Raw genomic sequence first — 20,349 nt, 5'->3', positions numbered from 1 at the left:
AAGACAACACACAAAACAAAGTTTTTTCTTGTTTATTTTACTACTGTACATACTTGAAGCATCCAGAACAAAACAATATGAACGACCTAAAGGGTCGATCTTCTTCAGGCATAATGCTGGATTACTATCAGCAATACTGCATAATTATGCATGAATGAGAGGGGGGGGGGGGGGTAACTTTTAATTCTTGATTATTCTTATCTTGGCTGAAAAGAATGATTTTACGAAAGTGCCAAGAGAAGGGTAATCTCAGACTGATCAGGGTTCCTGGAGAAAGTTTACAAAACTACATTCATTTCACATGTACATTGTGGGAGCAGTATGTTTGAATGTAAGCACTCCTCTCTTCAGCGCAGCAAGGTAAAAGCTTTATCCTGTAAATGCACACCAGCTAAACAAGTAGGTGAAAGTCAAGTTCATGAATTCAAAAACATACAAACAAAAACAATGCATAATCTCTATCCTCCCCGGAGGGATGATAAACACCAATGCCTCTTACAGTATATATTCAATACACTCCTAAATAGTTTTGTAGAGAAACAGTTTAGTGGAGATAAACTTCAAAGTTGGTCCCCCAACCTAAGTAAAATCTCCAAAAACACTAGCAGCACTAAACAATGTGTTGTTTTATTATTAACAAAGCAAATTTACTACTAGTTTAACATAAAAACATTTTTCAAAGACTAACAAAACAAGGACTTGGTGTGTGCAAGCTAAAACTCTTCATGTGTTTGTGTGTGGCAAAACATAAATAAAATGAAGCTCATAATAACAATAGACACACAGACATTTCATACCTACAACACAACAAAAATCACAGACAAATATCGTCTCAAAAATTAAGTAGAAAAGCAAGAAAGTAAAGAATCTGCCACCAACACTATCAATAACGAAAAAAAACTACCCCAAACATCCCTACTAATGCAGTAACTTTTCTACTAAAATTAACTGTGAACTACTGAAACTGTTCGCCTTTATAAACCAAGTACACTTCTCACGTTTCCACACAAAATATTCTGATAAAAAGTAAGTAACCATGACAAATAAGGATCCCTTTAACACAGAAAGTGTTAAACTCTTCCACCTAACTGGACTAAACACAATAAATGGCAATAATATTTTAGTGCCCAGAACATGACTTGTTTTTTTAAATGGATAAAAAATATCAAATTGCACATTTCCACCAATGAATAAACAATAGAAGTTTTGTTTAATTTCAAAGGGTAACCTAAAGACTTGTATTAGCTGAGAAATCTGGCGTGAATGGTGTGAAGTTGATCTGGCTGAATGTTGACAGGAATGGTCTCCCCTGTTCCACCAGGACAAGGGACACAAATGCGTCCTATCTTTAAACTCTCGCCACTCTTCTCTGCCAGCATCTAAAACAGAAGAAAAACCAAGAGGGAAATTCAAACACAGTCGGAATAAAATCAAAAGAATGTTGATGGCTTTTGTGTCTGAGCATGTATTACCTACACACTCAAAGAAAGTGGAAGCACCTCTGTAACTTATTCAATCAAGTGGTGTGCAAAATATGTTCTCAAATTCTTTCACTCTTCTCTTCCTTCCCCTGAACCTCAAAGAGAGTACCATCATTTTTTTTCCAACTGTGTACAGAATACCAAGCAGAAATAGATGAACTTCAAGTCAATTGGGGAAAAGTCGTTCTATTACTTGTAAAAGTAAAGACAGCTCAGTCTTTAGCATTACACTTTCAATACTCTTATAATAAAAACAAGTCGCGCAAGGCGAAAATACAACATTTAGTCAAGCTGTCGAACTCACAGAATGAAACTGAACGCAATGCAATTTTTCAGCAAGACCGTATACTCGTAGCATCGTCAGTCCACCGCTCGTGGCAAAGGCAGTGAAATTGACAAGAAGAGCGGGGTAGTAGTTGCGCTGAGAAGGATAGCACGCTTTTCTGTACCTCTCTTCGTTTTAACTTTCTGAGCGTGTTTTTAATCCAAACATATCATATCTATATGTTTTTGGAATCAGGAACCGACAAGGAATAAGTTGAAAGTGTTTTTAAAATTGATTTAGAAAAGGGTTATATTTTTAATTTTCAGAGCTTGTTTTTAATCTAAATATAACATATTTATATGTTTTTGGAATCAGAAAATGATGAAGAATAAGATGAACGTAAATTTGGATCGTTTTATAAAAAAATTATTTTTTTTACAATTTTCAGATATTTTAATGACCAAAGTCATAAATTAATTTTTAAGCCACCAAGCTGAAATGCAATACCGAAGTCCGGCCTTTGTCGCAGATTGCTTGGTCAAAATTTCAATCAATTTGATTGAAAAATGTGGGTGTGACAGTGCCGCCTCAACTTTTACAAAAAGCCGGATATGACGTCATCAAAGGTATTTATCGAAAAAAAGAAAAAAGGGTCCAGGGATATCATTCCCAGGAACTCTCATGTAAAATTTCATAAAGATCGGTCCAGTAGTTTGGTCTGAATCGCTCTACACACACACACGCACAGACACACACACATACACCACGACCCTCGTCTCGATTCCCCCTCTATGTTAAAACATTTAGTCAAAACTTGACTTCATGTAAAAACAACCTCTTTGTACAGGTTGTGAAAGAGTGAATACTCTTGCTTTTATTGAGGCAAGCTTTCCACACGTGGTCAGACACACCCCTCGCAAGTGACTATAATGTCACATGGGAAAGATTTACTCGCTAAAAGCAAGAGAATTCACTCTTCACAACCCATACAAACCTGACCAAGTTATTTTTGAACATCGTCTACAGCCTTGTCTCCTGAGAATGCACTTGTCAGTTAGTGTACACAGGGCAACAGTGAACTCACCTTGGCAAACTGTGGTGTGGGGAAAGTGGAGAAGTCGGTGCGAACCTGTCCCCCTGTGCGATTGGCCGCAAGTAGCGTGGTCACCTGAACTTGAAGCTGTAAGGTTTAGTTCAAGAATTAGACAAAAGCGGCATATGGCTGCCTGAATGGTGGGAAAAACGGCCATACACGTAAAAACCCACTCGTGCAAAAACATGAATGAACATGGGAGTTTCAGCCCATGAACGAAGAAGAAGAAGAAAACACAGTCCTCACATCCCTGAAATGGGAACATCTTTTCCACAGACATACAGCATAAAGCAGTTAAGCACAAGAAAACGGTCACTGACATTGAACGACTGAGCAGGGCTAAAAATGGTACAAGATAAAAAAGGAGAACGTTTTGACTATTGAAGTGGCAAAACAAAGCACACAATCCTCTGAATGGATCTGTGAGTCTGCCCTTCACCCCCCTCCCCCTCCAACCTGGTGCATTTTCTGCATAACTTTTGAGTGAAAGAGAGATAAGAGTAACAGGCTTCCAGCATTACGGAAGCAGAAAATGGAAGGAACTCCCGAAAAGGAGCAGGATTTGAAGCCCTGATGTATGTCACCTACCTCAGTGGCCTGTCTCTCCAGTGCAGCTAAGTGGGCTGCCCTAGACATAAGCTGTTGTGCTGGGCTGCTGGTGTCGGTCACAGGAGCATTCCCTGTTGAACAGCAACAATACAGTACATCCACACGCAATTCAAAGGACTGACACGTCAAGATGACTCTACCTTACTTCTCTGCTTCTCCCACTTCTTGCCTCTTAATCTACCCCTTTCCATTCTTTGTGCTGATCTATACACATAACTAAATCTTTAGGGGTGTGTGAGGATAGGAAGCACCATTGTAAACCTGGCAGTAGCTCCCTCTATAGGGATGGACGGGAACACTGGACCTCACTCAACACTCAACTCTCACTTCTGGCTTCAAGAAAGCTGTTAGGGATAACAGTGGCCACATCCCAGTACACCGCTTCTGCTGGCGGGCTTGCCGAAGTGAGGGGCCGATGTGTTCTACTCATCGGTGGGCAGACCAAGCTTAGCAGCCTTGGCAGGCAGTTGATCTAGGGGAGGGACCCCCGATGAACGTCCATGGCCAAAAACCGAGGTGCAGGACCCATACAGTGCAGTGCCTAACTGCTGCACCACGTACAAAACGCTTCATGACAGACACAACCATGGCACTATGACATGGCGCTCACCCTCTGAAGAAGACTACATTTTTAGAGAAAACAGAGAGCTTTTTAGTTTTCTTGAATATTTGTTAACCTGGTGATAAGGACATAAACTGTGCAAAAGTATCACAAGGGTCCTACTGACAATGTGTGACAACCGCGAGTGTTGCTACTCACCTGGTTTCCTCTTTGTGATATCCACCACTTTGGGACAGGCACTCAGCTTGTTAGCTTCCTGTCAACATATTCCAAGTTATGTTAAATATCGTTGTGAACAAAACATACAACAGAGCAGATAAGAAAATACGTTGATTCTAACACATATTTCTAGCTGCTACGAGAAATCATAATACGTTAGTATGGTGAAGTTACATTTTTATCAATCAAAATTTACAGCACAGAAATCCAGAATTACAAAGAACTGAAGTTCACTGTTATTGACATTTAGACTTTGTTGAAAGACATATATAGCTTCATCATGCGCAGACTCACAGCCAAGAGTTTTCCCGTTTTGCTGGCAAGGGATGTGAGGTCAGACTTTCCTGGCACCGATTCTGGAAGCTCTGCCAGGCCGACGTGACCAGTGCGACTGCCCAAACCAACTGGCTTCAGTGGTAGTCGTAGTGGTGGCAGGGAAGACAACTGACTCTGCAATTACATTTGGTGAGATGTGATTAAACAGACAGAATAAAGAATGTGAACACCAGTTTGACCATGCATTACTCATACTGTGTTTGAAGGCTGGAGCTTATGTAAAAATTTTTTGCAAAGCAAGCTGAACTCGCAATATATTGCAATTCAAGCTGTGAAGAATTCGTGGTTTTTATTTTATTATTAACCTGTAATCAAATATGTTTTATATATAATATAATTTATATATAATATACTTTCTTATGTGATAACCAATGTGCTATATTTTCTCAGGACAAAGAACAAATGTTTATTTTGAATGTTTTATGTATGTTATTATTACGGACACAAACGCTCAGCAATGTAATTTCTCTTTTAGAGATTAATAAAGTTATTGTATTGTATTGTATTGTATTGCATTCTTCTGTCAACACTTGATTTTGAGTTAACTGACTGAGAACTGCAGATAGTATAATTTACCAGGGAAACATTGTCAACAACAAGAAGGGCAAAGCCCATACGACTCACATGCTTGACCTTTACATGACCTTGACCTTCAGGGTCAAGGTCAAATAACTAAACCTAGCAATGACATACACTAAGAACTGCTTTACACATTTTTCCTACCAAAATACATGTGACCTTGACCCAAGGTCAAGGTCATCCAAGGTCATGCAACACAAAGCTGTTAATTCAAGACATAGGAAGTACAATGGTGCTTATTGGCTCTTTCTACCATGAGATATGGTCACTTTTAGTGGTTCACTACCTTATTTTGGTCACATTTCATAAGGGTCAAAGTGACCTTGACCTTGATCATATGTGACCAAATGTGTCTCATGATGAAAGCATAACATGTGCCCCACATAATTTTTAAGTTTGAAACAGTTATCTTCCATAGTTCAGGGTCAAGGTCACTTCAAAATATGTATACAATCCAACTTTGAAGAGCTCCTGTGACCTTGACCTTGAAGCAAGGTAAACCAAACTGGTATCAAAAGATGGGGCTTACTTTGCCCTATATATCATATATAGGTGAGGTATTCAATCTCAAAAACTTCAGAGAAAATGGGAAAAATGTGGAGAATAGCTGTTTTTTAGACAACATTTATGGCCCCTGCGACCTTGACCTTGAAGCAAGGTCAAGATGCTATGTATGTTTTTTGGGGCCTTGTCATCATACACCATCTTGCCAAATTTGGTACTGATAGACTGAATAGTGTCCAAGAAATATCCAACGTTAAAGTTTTCCGGACGGACGGACGTCCGGACGTCTCGGGTGAGCACATAGACTCACTTTTGCTTCGCATGTGAGTCAAAAAAACAACTATGATTGACAAACTTTTACCTTCATCTTCTCTCCCTTTAGGCGCAGATTTTCTCGTTTGACAAACAGCAGTGCTTCTCTTATGGACTCCATCTACAAGAAAGAACGAAACTCATCACTTTAGTTGTCTATAATACCACTACAGCAGATCAATCATGAATATTTTGTTTGTTTGTTTGCTTAACGCCCAGCCGACCACGAAGGGCCATATCAGGGCGGTGCTGCTTTGACATTTAACGTGGGCCACACACAAGACAGAAGTCGCAGCACAGGCTTCAAATCATGAAAATTCATAAATGGAAAAATTTCAATAGTAAATTTTCATTTGATAAACATACTTACCCAATTCTCATAAATGCATTGACTTCAATCTCACATGCTAGATGTCGAAAAACTACTCAAATTACCTGCCCTTGCAAGGGTGGTAACCAAGCTAAAAACAGACGCCATAGCCGTTGCTATGACCTGTCTCACCTGGTTACCCATAACCCACCGCGCACCACGTGAGCGCCGGCATCCGGAATAATCGTTCGAGACTTCTCAAAAACCCTTAGGAAATTAAGTAGCGGGGATGGATGGGAGGGTATTAACTATGAGAATTGGGTAAATATATTAATCAAATGAAAATTTACTATTGAAATTTTCCATTAAATTACATATTCTTACCCCAATTCTCATAAATGCAGATTGCTCCTAAAGGCGGAGGGAACTTACTTATGTCCCTGAGAGAACCTGTCCTGCAGAAACTAACGAGGGCAAGGAAATGGCCCCATCAAGTCAAGAGCAGGAGATGTCCAGGAGGTCATCAGACCTCCAATGAGCTGTTGGCAAAACTTCGCATAGGTGACAGGAACACAACCAGCGAGAGAAGAACCCCAGGCTCTGGACTCCTGAACACCTGTAAAGGAACAGAGGGAGGACTGAAAGACCCCCCCCCCCCCCCCCCTCCAATGAGCTGTTGGCAAAACTTCGCATAGGTGACAGGAACACAACCAGCGAGAGAAGAACCCCAGGCTCTGGACTCCTGAACACCTGTAAAGGAACAGAGGGAGGACTGAAAGACCCCCCCCCCCCCCCGTGTTCAATAGGACAGGGTTCGACGGGGGCGGGGGGCGGAACGCCCCAGAGTTTTGTGTTCCGCCCCAAACATTGCCGAAGCTTGGGGCCCACTCCGCCCCAGGATAAATTCCAACAATGACAAACCGAAAATTCTAATGCCAGAGCCAATCACTAAAAATCGCCATTCAAAGTCGTCACTGAAATTTGCGTTACGATCAATGCCGCAGTCAAGAAAAAAAAACATTGAAATCGTCGAAGGACAATGCCGCAAGGGAAATAACTCCCAGATTGCGCTCTTTAGCCTGAGAGATAAGTATCGCCTTCAAATGCCAAACGCAAAATGTGGCGACACATCCCTGGTGTAAAAAGACATGGAAATGAAGATGAAGAACAGGGTGGAGAGAAACGAAAAAAGGAGACTGATGCAGCCAAAAGCGCGAAGCGATGTCGTAATGTCAATGTCAAATGGTTGAAAGAATTTCCCTGGCTTCAGTACGATGAAGAAAAACAGACAATGCATTGCCGCACGTGAATACTGAGAGTGGGCCCCAGATTTTTGTTTTCCGCCCCAGCAATTTCCATCTATGGGGCCAGTGTGGCCCCAGGCCAAATAAGTTAGTGTCGACCCCTGATAGGCCACCACTCATAGGACTGTCCTATGAAAGTAGCAACACCTCTTGTGAGCGTCAATTAAGAGAAGCCTCTTTCACCTATAGATAATAGTGTAAAGAGATAAGAACATGAGGTTTTGGCTCTTAGTTCCAATTGACTGAGCGCAAGTTAAAAAGGATTTTAAAACTCTAACTGGACAGTTAGAAAATCCAAATCGCCCGGAGCGAGAATCCTCCCGAGAGGAGGGAATTAAACACCAGAGGAGAAGGCTACATCCTCCGGTAAACCCCAATAACGCATGGGTCTCACTGCCCTTCGGGGCTGAGGCCCAGAGTAAGAAGAACAAAGTCCTACGCGTTATACAAGGGTACGCCTCTAAACCTCTTAAAACAAGGTCCTTTGATCATGCCCGCAAAAGCGCCATGAACATCAGAAGAGAGGCCTATTTGTTTCAAAGTAGCTGAGATAGCCGAGACGCCGGAACCTCCAAGAAGAGGCCAAGCTGCCCAGAGCCAATAAGAAACAGAGGTGATTAACCACCTGGATAGAGAGAGGGGCGCTAAGGAGTTGCACCCCCGCTCTATACACCAATTGGCCAAGGAGGCCAATGAGGGGCACACACAGAGAAAGTGGAGGACCTATGTGCTTCATGCACCGAGACCAGAGTCAAAACCCACGATCTGTAACACAAACAGCACAACCCCCAGCCCTGTATGCAGATGGCCCAACCCGTGTGCAAGCCCTGAGAGGTCCTGCTGAGCGAGTCGGCCAGATTATAGAGCCGGCCGGGGAGATATTCCCCTGAGATATTGATTTAGTGTGAAAGGAACCAAATCAGAATCCCGTAAACTCTGACAGGGAGCGAGAACTTGCTCCTCCCTGCTAGTCCACATAGGAAGCAACAGAAGTATTGTTCGTATGCAACCGGACATGCCTGTATATAGCCAAAGAGAAAGGCTAGTAGACTGAGAGCTACTGCTCCTAACTCCAGGCAATTGAGATGCCCAAGGAGTTGAGTCTACATCCACAGCCCCAAGACTGTGATTGCCAATGTAGGCTCCCATCCGGACAGAGACGCATCCATGAAGCGATCTAAATCCGGGGGGGAACAAAGCTAGGGAAAACGCCCTGAGCGATCCAATTGGATTCCAGCCACCTACTCGCGTGGAGGAACCCACCCTGGAGGAGGACCCTCTTGTCCCAGACCTGTGAGGCCGAGTCCCAAAGAGACTTGAGGAAAGACTAGAGGGCCAGCGTAGCCACGATTCCGTCTGACCGAGGATCAAGGCTAAGGACCTCGCAGAGGTCTGCTCTCGTGCCAGCCTGGCAGTGATAAGAGCTTAAAGCCTCTCTATTCTCTCCTGTGAAGGACGAACCTTCCAAGAGACAGTGTCGAACGGCATGCCTGGGTAAAAAACCTGGGATGGGGACAGCTCGGATTTTGCCTGGTTTACTGAGAACGCCAGGCAAAGAGCCTGGTTCAACACCATCTGAAAGTGCAGCTGGCAAGCTGATTGACTCTGATAAAAGATCAACCAGTCACCGAGGTCGTCCAGAGACGAATAGCTCTCCGTCTGATCAGAACACCGACTGAATGCCCACCATGGTAACACCCACTTTGTGACCAGGAGCGCATCAATGCGCTGCTACTTGTCTATGAAAGAAAGGCAAGACTGAGGCTTCTGAGTAGGTTTTAACAAAACCCCGAAAAAAGCCTGTCCCTTGCTTCCTGTAACCGGTGTGAAATCAAACCCCTTGTAAAAGAAGGAGATCACACCTGGTGAAGACAGTGTGGGCATAGAACATCACTGACGAACTCATCTGCTCGGTGATGACCCTACAGCCCTATCCGAGGCATCCTCCCCAAACCGAAACGAGTCCAGGGAGGTTAAGATGGCTCGTATGAGAGCACAGAGGAGAGTCTCAGCAAAAGCAGAAAACTCTAGACCATGCCGTCCCACCTCCTCCAGAGAGGAGAGGGAGGAGTCACATCACGAAACCCCACGTTCCCTGTGGTCTATTTGTGAAGCCAAGAGACTAGTTCCGGCGGAGCGGGAAAACTAGCCCTTGGCAACGAAAATGTCTGGATCAGATCCTGAGACTTGACATTCCAACCTATCTTCTTCCGCACTAAAAGTGAGAACGAAGCAGCCTGAAACCCAGAAGCCAGCCACTGGCTAGCAGAAGGAGGAGCAGGACCATGCGCATGAAGCAGCGGGAAAGGTGTAGGCTGAAGACCACTACCCTGAGGTGTGGGTCAAGCCAAGAGCTGCGACATGTGGTAGGCAATCACCGGAGACTCGGCAAATCGAAACGATTGCGAGTAAGCCCGCGTAGACCCAAAGTCATCCGCGGAAGAGGGAGGAAGAGAGACACCCTGCTCTGAATCCGCCACCCCATCCGGGAAAAAGTAAGCTGCCACAGCAGCCGCTTTTTGCATAGCGAGCCTACAAGCAGTAGGCAGCGCTACACACTCTCCCTCCTCCACCGAGGAGTCCGAATCCCCACCAGCAGTTGTGTCAAAACACAAAGGAGGGGAGACGGGGGAGGCAGCGCACTAAAACCCCTGCTGAAAACACCGCCAAGAGTGAGAGTGAAAAGCGTGATCTGTCTCTGCATGCCAACCCAAACCGCCCACCTGAGCCGAGGGGGGAGAGGGGTTGGTAGTTGGCACAGCGCCCTGCCGAGAAGCAGGGCGAGTGGGGGTACGAGACAAAGCCAAGCCCGGTCAGCCGTACCCCACCCACTGTGCGAGAGAAGCGTCCCAGTGCTGAGAACCAGTCTGCCTGATTTGAGCCACGCCACGCCCCGAGTGGGGAGGGGGGTGGTTCGTCACGGCAGTAACGCCTGGAGGGGGGAAAGACTGAATGAGAGACGCAACCGTAAACGGCCGTCCCCCACTTGTCCGCTGACGTTCTGCAGCCCCACCGCTCACCCACCCCAGGGGGGGGGGGGGGGGGGGGTGATGGATGCTGGCTGAGGACAATGACCACTGGCAAGGCGATACTGTAGTCCGAGTCCCCACAACCATTGTGTCAGAACACAAAGAATGGGAGACTGGAGAGTTAAGAGAATGTTCTGTCTCCGCCTGCCACCGCCACCGCTCACCTACCCCAAGGGGGTAGAGGGGTAGGCAGCCGGCACAGCACCCTGCCGAGAACGAAGCAGAGCCAAGCTCATTGTTCCCCGACCGCTGTGCGAGAGACTGGCCCCAGCCGCCAAAACCGGTCTGACCAGTTTGAGCCAAGCAAGGCGAGCGGTCAGAGGCAGGCAGGGAGCAAGCCCCCCCCCCTCCGAAAGGAGAGAGTGCTCGTGAACAACCCAGTACTACCAGAGGCAGAAAGGGCTGAACCAAACTGGCCATTTGCACCAGACCACGGTGCGAAGCAGCAAGCCCCCCCCCCCCCCATCCCCCCCAAAAGGAGGGGCTGCGTAACACACTGAGAAAACCAGAGGTAGTCAGAGGCAGGTAGGGAGCAGGCCCCCCCTCCTGAAAGGAGAGGGTGCACGTGAACAACCCAGTGCCACCAGAGGCAGAAAGGGCTGAACCGAACTGGCCATTTGTACCAGACCACGGCGCGAAGCTGAAGTAGTAGGGCTGCCAAGGAGTACGCCAGCAGACGTCGCCAAGGCCAAAGGGCCCCCTCCAGCCAGCAAGGAAGTGTCCGCCACAGAGGGCGGGAGACGGGAACCGCCGATCGTGCCTGAAACTACTGAGAAATAAAAACATATTTCATAGTTAAGCCCACCGAAAGTGGAAGACACTGACTGGTTTTCCTTACGAGGAGATGCGGGCTGGGGAGAGAAAACGAAACCTTATCTGCCTGAATAGCTACTACAAAAGAAGTACTACTCAAAGGGTCGTCGACCCGCACGGAGGTTCCTAACTAGGGCTATAAGCCTTCTCCCCTTCCTGCCTCGCACTAAGTTACTGCTTGGTATCGGCCATCTTGGAAAAACTAAATGTCCGAAAACCATAGCCGACCAGAAACGTAAATTTCCGGCGCTCACGTGGTGCGCGGTGGGTTATGAGTAACCAGGTGGGACAGGTCATAGCAACGGCTATGGCGTCTGTTTTTAGCTTGGTTACCACCCTTGCAAGGGCAGGAAATTTGAGTCGTTTTTCGACATCTAGCATGTGAGATTGAAGTCAATGCATTTATGAGAATTGGGGTAAGAATATGTAATTTAATAACATAAATAGTTACAGCGTGCAGAAGCAATCAAAGCTTTCCACAAAGTAAATGCAGAAAGTTATGAGAAAGGATTGACAAACTTACATCACTACACAGATACCGCACATTTAATTGCTGTGTCATAAAGGTGTCAGGATATTGCTTCTGCATAACTCTCACTTACTCTAAGTGCACATGTCGGCAATATTTACATCCCATTGATTCTTTGGATGTATCATGATGACATAATATGTCAGTCTGATTAGTTATGTCTATCAAACTTCTTCAGCTGATTAGTAGCAACAACAAATATCATTCACAAAAATATTGAAACCAATGAAGTTTCTCTGAATAGCAAATAAATAATAAAATGCAGATTCTTGAAGATATTGATGCTTTCCATTTGGAAACGACAGAAATGTGTTCAATCAGAGACAAAAACAACAAATGAAAAATGTCGCCAATGTTTTTACAGAGTGACGTTAAATAAACGATTTTATCCAAAAACAAATAGACTGCCAACGTTCCAAAATTCAGAATCAAAAAACAATTCTAATTTTTTTAAATACAGGGTGACACAAAAAATACGGTCATCACCAAAAGTCAAATAACTTCAGAAATGTTATTTAGATCAACACAAAACTTCAGCCACATTAGGTCAAGCCTATGTAGCAGACATCCCCAAAGTGTCAAGTCTGTACTACAAAAACTCTTTGTTTCACTGGCGCACAAAATTTTGCTCTATATGAGCTCCCCGGCGCTGCAGGCACACTTGAATCAGGGGGCAAAAAAACCGGTCATCACCTAAACTTGAATAACTTTTGAAATAATTAATCAATTCAAATCAGATTTACCAAGTGGAACCAATGTTCTATGAGTGTACCAAATTTGAGCTTCGAGATGGCATGGACTACGGAGGAAAAGACATTTATAGTTGAGGCATATTTTCGGCTGAAGTCAATCCATGCAGCTCAATTGCAATTCAAAGAACGGTTCGGATGTCGTGAATTTCCTGTCCACTCAATGATCTACAGATGGGTCAACAAGTTCAGAACCCATGGGACTGTGCGTAACCTCAATGGTAAAGACACTAACAGACAATCACACTCTGGACGACCGATATCATCAAGGACACCACCACATGACCGTTTTTTGGTGTCACCCTGTACCTTTCTTGTTTTTTAAACAATTTTATCATCATCATCAAACAAACAAACAAAGCGTAGACAACTACAGGTGTGAAGACTGACCTGTTGAGCAAGCTGTGGTGAGTCGATCAGGCTGGAGGTACTGCCAGTGATACTGCCCGACGGGCTGGGAAGCTGACCTGGCATGGACAGATAGCAAACACCACCAGCTGAATAGGTGTAACACAATGCATGCACTTACGTCAAGGGTATATTGGTAAAATTTAACACAAATATTCAGATTTTCTCTACAACCAATCATGTGAGCATACTTTAATCTAAAACTTGTGTGCACATCATCATCATCATCAGTCCCCTGACTGGGACAGCCATGGGGAGGGGGGAGGGCGTGAGGGCTGAGGAGGCAGACACTTCTCCAGGCTGTTCTGTTGGGGGCCGTCGACAGGAGGTCAGGGAAGCCCATCTGCGTCCATTCTTTAACGTTCTTGAACTAGCTCTTCTGTTGTCTCGCATGCATGCACATGCATGCAGGCAAATATTTACAATGTAAACATAAAATAAGCAATTAATAAATATATTACAATGATGTAGCAATGACTGAACTCCAGGTAGCTTCCAAATGAACCACTGACCTCCGTGTCCCGAGGACTGTCGAGTCAGACCCTCCAGCAATGTCTTCTTGGACAACACCCTCAGACGTTCCTTCAGTTCCGTCTTCTCCTGCTCCAGGTTGTCGATGTCGCTCTGCAGGCTGTCGTACGTCTCCTCAAACTCCCTGCATGGACAGTGAATTATTGTTATTGGTATTTTTGACCCAAAATAAGAAATTTTACACAGATCGAGACAGTCATTGGTCTCCTCTTCTGATGCCATGGTCAATTGTTTTAATTTTTTTTTATATGTGATTGTGTGCAGCATTGTGTAAGTATAGGTTAAAATCGCTCGGGTGCTCCAGGAAATATGTTTATAAATGTGAATCGAGAAATTAATCATATGTTTTTAAAAGGGAGGGAGATTAATTATTCAGACGTTATTAAACTTGGAAAATCTAGTGTCTCAAAGAGGGGTGATCTAAAATTGGGTGGTCTTAAAAGGGGGGGGGGGAGGGGGGTTCAACTCAACAGTATTTCACATACTTCTCTTTCTTCTTCAGTTGCACGTTGGCCTCATCCAGCTTGCGCTGAATCTTCTCCACACGCTCGTCAGCGTCCTTCTGAGCGTTCTCCAGCTTCTTCTCTATCAGGCCCACACGCACCTGCTGCTCACTCAGCTCTTCTTGCTGAAACACACACGCAAATCACACTTGAGTTGATCATTCACAAACACCTTGATGATGATGATGATAATGAACACTTATGAATCACCCCTTCTTGCTAGAGCTCACGGCGATGTACAATAGCTAAACACACACACACATACACACACACACACACACACACACACACACACACACACACACACACACACACACACACACACACACACACACACACACACACACACACACACACACACACACACACACACACTAAAATCCAATTAATACAGTTAAATCAAGCAACTATTCCAACAATATACATGTACAATGATTAAGTTTGACACATAGTTATAGAGCACAGATTTGCTCAAAATTTTGGATAGTACATAACATGGAACAGTTTAACATACTGGAGTGATCATGCTAGGTGTTTTGTGCACTGAAAAAAAAAGGTGGAATAGATACATCAAAGCACAATCATTTGTTTATGTTTATGGAAACCAGTCAAACTAAGGTGTAATAACATAAGGAAAACCTTGATTTAAGACAAGTGTCAAAATACATGCATACACAAATCTGGTACAACTGACTGACTGATGATTTCTTTTCTGGTCTTTTCCAATGAAAACCCTAAAAACACCCACAATTTGTTATTGACGACGACACTATACTATCATGCTCTCTATAATTTGTTTCTGTTTGAAATATCCTCTAAGCAATGCCACTTTTATCAACGTGATTCTCACCTTAATCTTAATGAGTCTCTTGATCTCCTTGATCTCCTCGTCCTTGAGATCAAGCTTGTTCTTCATGACTTCCACATCGCCAAAATGACTGCGCAGGGCCTCCGCACGCAGACGGACAGGGGCCAGTGTCTGCAAGAAAAAAGCATCTGTATGCTGACACAAGATTCTTTGCCATAATTATGATGATCACAGTGTCTGCACGAAAGAAGCATCTGTATGCTGACAACAGATTCTTTGCCATAATTATGATGATCACAGTGTCTGCACGAAAGAAGCATCTGTATGCTGACAACAGATTCTTTGCCATAATTATGATTATCAGACTTAACACATTAAACAAAAGCATTGTGATCCTTGCGTGCGTTAAATCTTCCCTCAACAAATTGGACGCCAATACAACAGAGAATCTGTTCTTCACATACATATGTAAGAAAATCAAAGAAAAAAACAAAGCATACAACTGCACTCACCTCCAACCTTCACAACAACATGACAAGATGGCAGTTATTAGTAATACTAATAGTACACTGTCTTTTTAATGTTAGTGAATTAACAACCAAAATAATTTCCTTCACAACAACCTGACAAGATGGTAGTTATTACACTGCCTTTTTAATGTGACTAAATTAACAACAACAAAAAAAATGATGAAATGCTGGAGACCCTGGGATAATCACCAGAAGCTAACAACCCTTTTACAGCCCAAAATACCACAAGCTTTTCTATCAATCAAAGAAATTACACACAAAACGGCTCTTATAAAACAATGTGTTGAATGAAGATGCTGGAAAAATCAAAAACTTGCAGGTTCTGCACAAAGGGATAAACAAAACAGGACTGGCTATATAGCTAAATGAAAAGGGGGGTCCTTCCGCCATAAACAGGGTAATAAAAGCAACCCAGTTTTTTTCTTGCAGGGATAACCTGTAGCAAAAGGAAGAAGTACAAACAGCAGAAAAAACTTGAGGCACAAATGCCAACCTGCTAGACCATCTACAGATACAAGCTGAATCAAAACAAAAACTCCACCGTCAAACCGAACAAAATCCAAGCCGGTCACAAACCCGGAAAGCACCAATAGCAGCCCTTTTTCTTGAATCAAGGATGGAATGAGAGTGATTCAAAGGGCACGAAGCACATAAAACACTGTTTATAGAAATGACTGATAAAATACTTATTTTCATGTTTTTCCTTAGTCCCTAATCCCTCATTTGATCAAAAAGTGGTCTCATTTGTCTGGTACAAAGCTAGGTTTATGTAGAAACTAAAATAAAACCATTACTTTTGTCTAATCATGCAGTGAAATATAAAATTTCAAAAATAAATTTTGATTTAATTAATATACTTACCAACTCACATAGATAGCATTAACTTCAGTTAAAGTGCTAGGACACTGAACTACGCTTCACCCCAAAGGGGAAGCAACCCCCTAAAAAAGAACGGCATTGACCTATAACCCAAGCTATACAAGAGTCGAGGTCATACCGTCACGTGACCTATCACGCGTGACTCGACCGCCGCCGTGCTGGAAACTCACTCCTACTGAAGTGATCTGTTCATTTTTAGGGAAACCCTAAGCAAAACTTCGTTTTGTGATAAGACATGGAAGCACTCTTACATGGCAACGTGGGAAAATAACTCTGAAACAAAAACCGTATGCCATACAAGGCATGGTCCTTGATGGTTATTTACACTACCGGTGTACTGCGCCTGCGCAGGATGTATACCGGTGAAACCCATTCCGTATTGAAACATATAACCCCTTAAAAAAATTTGCGGGGCAGGCCGGGAGGGAATCCAATATGTGAGTTGGTAAGTATATTAATTAAATCAAAATTTATTTTTGAAATTTTATATTAAATTACATATTCTTACGCAACTCACATAGATAGCAGATTGCTAATTTAGGTGGTGGGCAAATGAACTCACAGTTAACATCTTGCAAGTATCTGGCCTGTAGCTACAAAAGCTGGCAAACCGAAATTAATGTTCTGCCGAGCACCAGATACGTTCCCAGGAAAACATAAAAAGACATCTTCTGCGGAAGATGTCTAGTAGATGTGTATTAAAATAGCGGGTACTTAAAATACCCCGCCGATAGAAAACTCATGACTATGTCCTTGAACGGTCAATGAGCTGCATTCATGACTTATGTAAGTCTCTCAGACTTGAGAACAGATAAAGAAGAGGCCTACACTCTGACCTCTTGAGCCCGTGCTGCCTGAAAAGGGAGGACTGACTGCCCCCCCCCCCCTTTTCCCTGCCACCACTGTAGGCATTGCCTAATCAATGTGGCAGTCCATTTAGCTAAGGTTGACTTCACTAAATCATTGCCTCTAGAAAAGTTGATGGAAATAAACAAAAGCCTTTGTTCTGGTGATCTAAACAGATCAGTTTGTTTGTTTATTTGTTGCTTAACGTCCAGCCGACTACACAGAGCCATATCAGGACGAGGAAGGAGGGGATGAAGGGGGCCACTTGTCAAGCGAGTCAGAAATATATTTAAACTCGAAATGTACAATTGTTAAATATGGCTCTAGCAGAGCCAAAATATTGCAAATTGGTAGAATTGTATTATCGGATCTGGTTACCCCTGTTTCTGCTTATTTGTCAGAAATTTTGAATTAAACCTAAGCGCTATAGATCAGTCTTTCTCCAAAGAGATGTCTAAAGCAAAAACCAGACAGAAAATGCACTTACTCGCACTTCTCTCAGAAGCTACTAGAGTAAGTATGACGGCTTCCCGTATTTAGAATAACAAGGCTAATTTGTCAAGGATTAAACAATCCGAACTCAAAAACTCCGAAACTAGGAGCAAATCCCAAGCCGGGACTGGAGATTTGCTTTCAGCCAACCAAAGGGAGGTTCCCTTAATCACGCTGGCTAAAAAGAACCCAAGTGAAAAAATGTTTTGCGACCTAGCTGTGTCAGTGCAACTGATATCGCATAAAGTCTTAATTCAGAGACGTGGGAGAAAATTCGGAAAGCCAGGATAGGTGGTTCGCCACCCGCATTGAACGGAGAGAAGTGGGGTTCTTTAAAAGTACGCCAATTGTTCCAAGCCAGTCAAAGTGAAACAAAAACGAAGACGCTGAACCCCTATGGAATCTCTAGACCAAATCCAGAGATGAGGCAGAAGCCCCTGAGCGTCTCGATGATTCCCGTACAGTAGACACCCGTGTGGCTCGAGTGTAAAAAACGGCGCCTTCTTGCCAGCCTAAAGGACTGGCAAACAAGATTGAATGGGCCCATAATGTGAGACCAACAGGCCGCTCAAAGTAGAATCGAGAGTATTATCCGGGAACGGGGAGACGAACATTTAGCAGAAGGTGATAGTACCGAGAGGCAAAACTTCTATCAGCGGCTTCTCCAAATTCACCAGAAGGAGTAGAAGCGCATAGCGAGATAGAGTCCGATCCAAGTGGACATTCCTGGCCGACCGACTAGAGTCTGCCAAGCCATAGAGCCTCTCAGAAGGTACTTCACTGCTAATAAGAATTCGTGGTGGTAAAAGCCACATCAAAACCTCGCATGCTCGCTGTGGCAGTGATAGGGAGCGAGATGCCACCCCCTGCTTCTCGTGATAAAAGACCACTGTGATGTTGTCCGATTGAATCAACACCTGTTCTCCCCTGACAAGGGGAAAGAATTCCACAAGAGACAGAACTGCTTCGCTGGTGGAGAGAGAACCAACGGGAACGCCCTGTAAGAGCAGTGGTGTGAGAATCCAAAGATTGGTTGTGTCTGTGAACCAGTCAAGAAAAGACACTAACAGTAACATGTTCCGGCTCTTCATTTGATTGCTTATCAAACGAAACCAGAGCCCTGAAGAACTGAATTAAATAAAAAGTAGCCACTTCCGATCCATTTTGTATATCCAAAGGTGGAAGTAAACATAGGCACGATCTATATAAGTGACCCAAAAGGAAGGGCCCCAGTGCCTCCCTCAATAAAGTGAGAGTTCTAATCGCCCCTCCAGCCGCTGTGGGAAAACACAGAGGCAGAGAGAAGAACGCTAAGACTCCAGTTGACAAGTGCCAAGAGTATGCAAGAAAGCGTGCTATTGTTTGCCCACTGAACCCTACCGCTAAATCGCCTCGAGGAGATAAAGTGGTGGGTATTTGGCAACGTGCCACACCGAGAAGAAGATAAAACCCAAAGCTGAGAACGGCCAGCTTAGCGCTTTTCTCTGATAAGAAAAGCCGAGGCGTGCCGTGGGCTTTTCCTTTTGCTGTGAGATTCTCTCTGTTAAAGAGTCCGCGTGCAAAGAGGAGGATTCGCAAAGAGAAACCCTCGAGCAAGGAAGAGATTTAAGTCTCACCGACAGAACAATACTGTCGGCCGAGGCCTTTTCCCAGAAGAACAGCAAAGCTAAGCCCTTTGAATATGTGTCCCGACAGAACACAAAGGCATCCCATCCCGTGAGTACGAAACCGCACAAGGGAAAGAATGAATCAAAATCTTGCACCAAGACGATAATAGAAAGAAGTGCGGCCACGATCTTCCACAGCCAGGAGATCATTGTTCTTGAAAACAGACAGTTTCTCCTTGCTATGAACATTAAAGATGTATGATCGACAAGTACGGTGCAACCGGAAGCGGTTCCGTAGTACGAAGAAAAGAATAAACTAAGTTCTTAGGCTTGGTGTAACCTAGGCCTACGGATATCGCTCAGCGAGTGAAGCGTTACTTGCGCGGGTGACGCAAGCGAAAGCAACGCCGCATCGCTGCCCACAAAGGAAGTGATGGAAAAGGAGAATCATATGAGAAAACTTCCGCAAGTTCAATTCTAGAGCCAGACAAGAAAGCGTCCCTGCGTGTGTAAGCCGCATGTGCGTACAACCGTGCCGCGACTGACATTTGTTCGGCTGAAACCTTAGCCAAAGAGGCCAGGAGTATGAGGACGTCTTTCACGCTAGCGTCGTTTCGAAAATCGAAAGGATTCAACAACACCGCGACCGACCGCGAAAGAGATCGAAGAAGTGTCTCTGAAAGAGACGCAAGTTCCAACGAGTATCTTCCCGTCTCCCCCAAACCAAGTAATGCGCCTTCAGAGTAAGCGCAAGCTTTGTCCAACGATAGACATCCTCCCTGAGATTAGCCAACTCCGGAGTGACCGGAAGCGGTGCACCCGGCAAAGCGTAAGTCTCAATAAGACTGTGATGACGACGGGAGAGAGCAAACTTGCGTGAATGAAACGAAGTGCTCGCTTCCGTAACTGGTCTGAGGCAAGCCATGGCTGAGCAGCATCAGGAGCCTGACCGTGTGCAGCCAGTAAAGGCACAGTATCCACAGGCAAGCTATTCTCAGAACCCGAAGTTCTAGCCAGCACCTTGGAAAGTTCGCAAGCAACAGAAGGAGAC

The 20,349-nt window shown here is 44.3% G+C and overlaps 1 protein-coding gene across 4 annotated transcripts in view; it reads right to left on the bottom strand.

The window, feature by feature from the left end:
• Positions 1 to 18: 18 nt before the first annotated feature.
• The window catches only part of LOC138981580 (dynactin subunit 1-like), a 54,544-nt gene continuing 34,213 nt past the window's right edge, over positions 19 to 20,349 (bottom strand). For all 4 annotated transcript variants that reach the window (XM_070354544.1, XM_070354545.1, XM_070354546.1 and 1 more), the window contains 10 exons: positions 14,987 to 15,115; positions 14,119 to 14,261; positions 13,615 to 13,757; positions 13,085 to 13,161; positions 6,010 to 6,081; positions 4,524 to 4,679; positions 4,209 to 4,266; positions 3,428 to 3,519; positions 2,831 to 2,926; positions 19 to 1,379 (listed from right to left, as the gene is read on the bottom strand). In XM_070354544.1, coding sequence (XP_070210645.1) covers positions 1,242 to 1,379; positions 2,831 to 2,926; positions 3,428 to 3,519; positions 4,209 to 4,266; positions 4,524 to 4,679; positions 6,010 to 6,081; positions 13,085 to 13,161; positions 13,615 to 13,757; positions 14,119 to 14,261; positions 14,987 to 15,115 — 1,104 coding nt within the window. In that variant the 3' untranslated portion in view covers positions 19 to 1,241. The remainder of the gene's footprint in view (positions 1,380 to 2,830; positions 2,927 to 3,427; positions 3,520 to 4,208; positions 4,267 to 4,523; positions 4,680 to 6,009; positions 6,082 to 13,084; positions 13,162 to 13,614; positions 13,758 to 14,118; positions 14,262 to 14,986; positions 15,116 to 20,349) is intronic.

Source organism: Littorina saxatilis, linkage group LG12, assembly GCF_037325665.1.
Source record: "Littorina saxatilis isolate snail1 linkage group LG12, US_GU_Lsax_2.0, whole genome shotgun sequence".
Taxonomy (NCBI): domain Eukaryota; kingdom Metazoa; phylum Mollusca; class Gastropoda; order Littorinimorpha; family Littorinidae; genus Littorina; species Littorina saxatilis.
The sequence above is the reverse complement of the archived record's forward strand: the minus strand, read 5'-3'. Positions and strand labels throughout refer to the sequence as shown.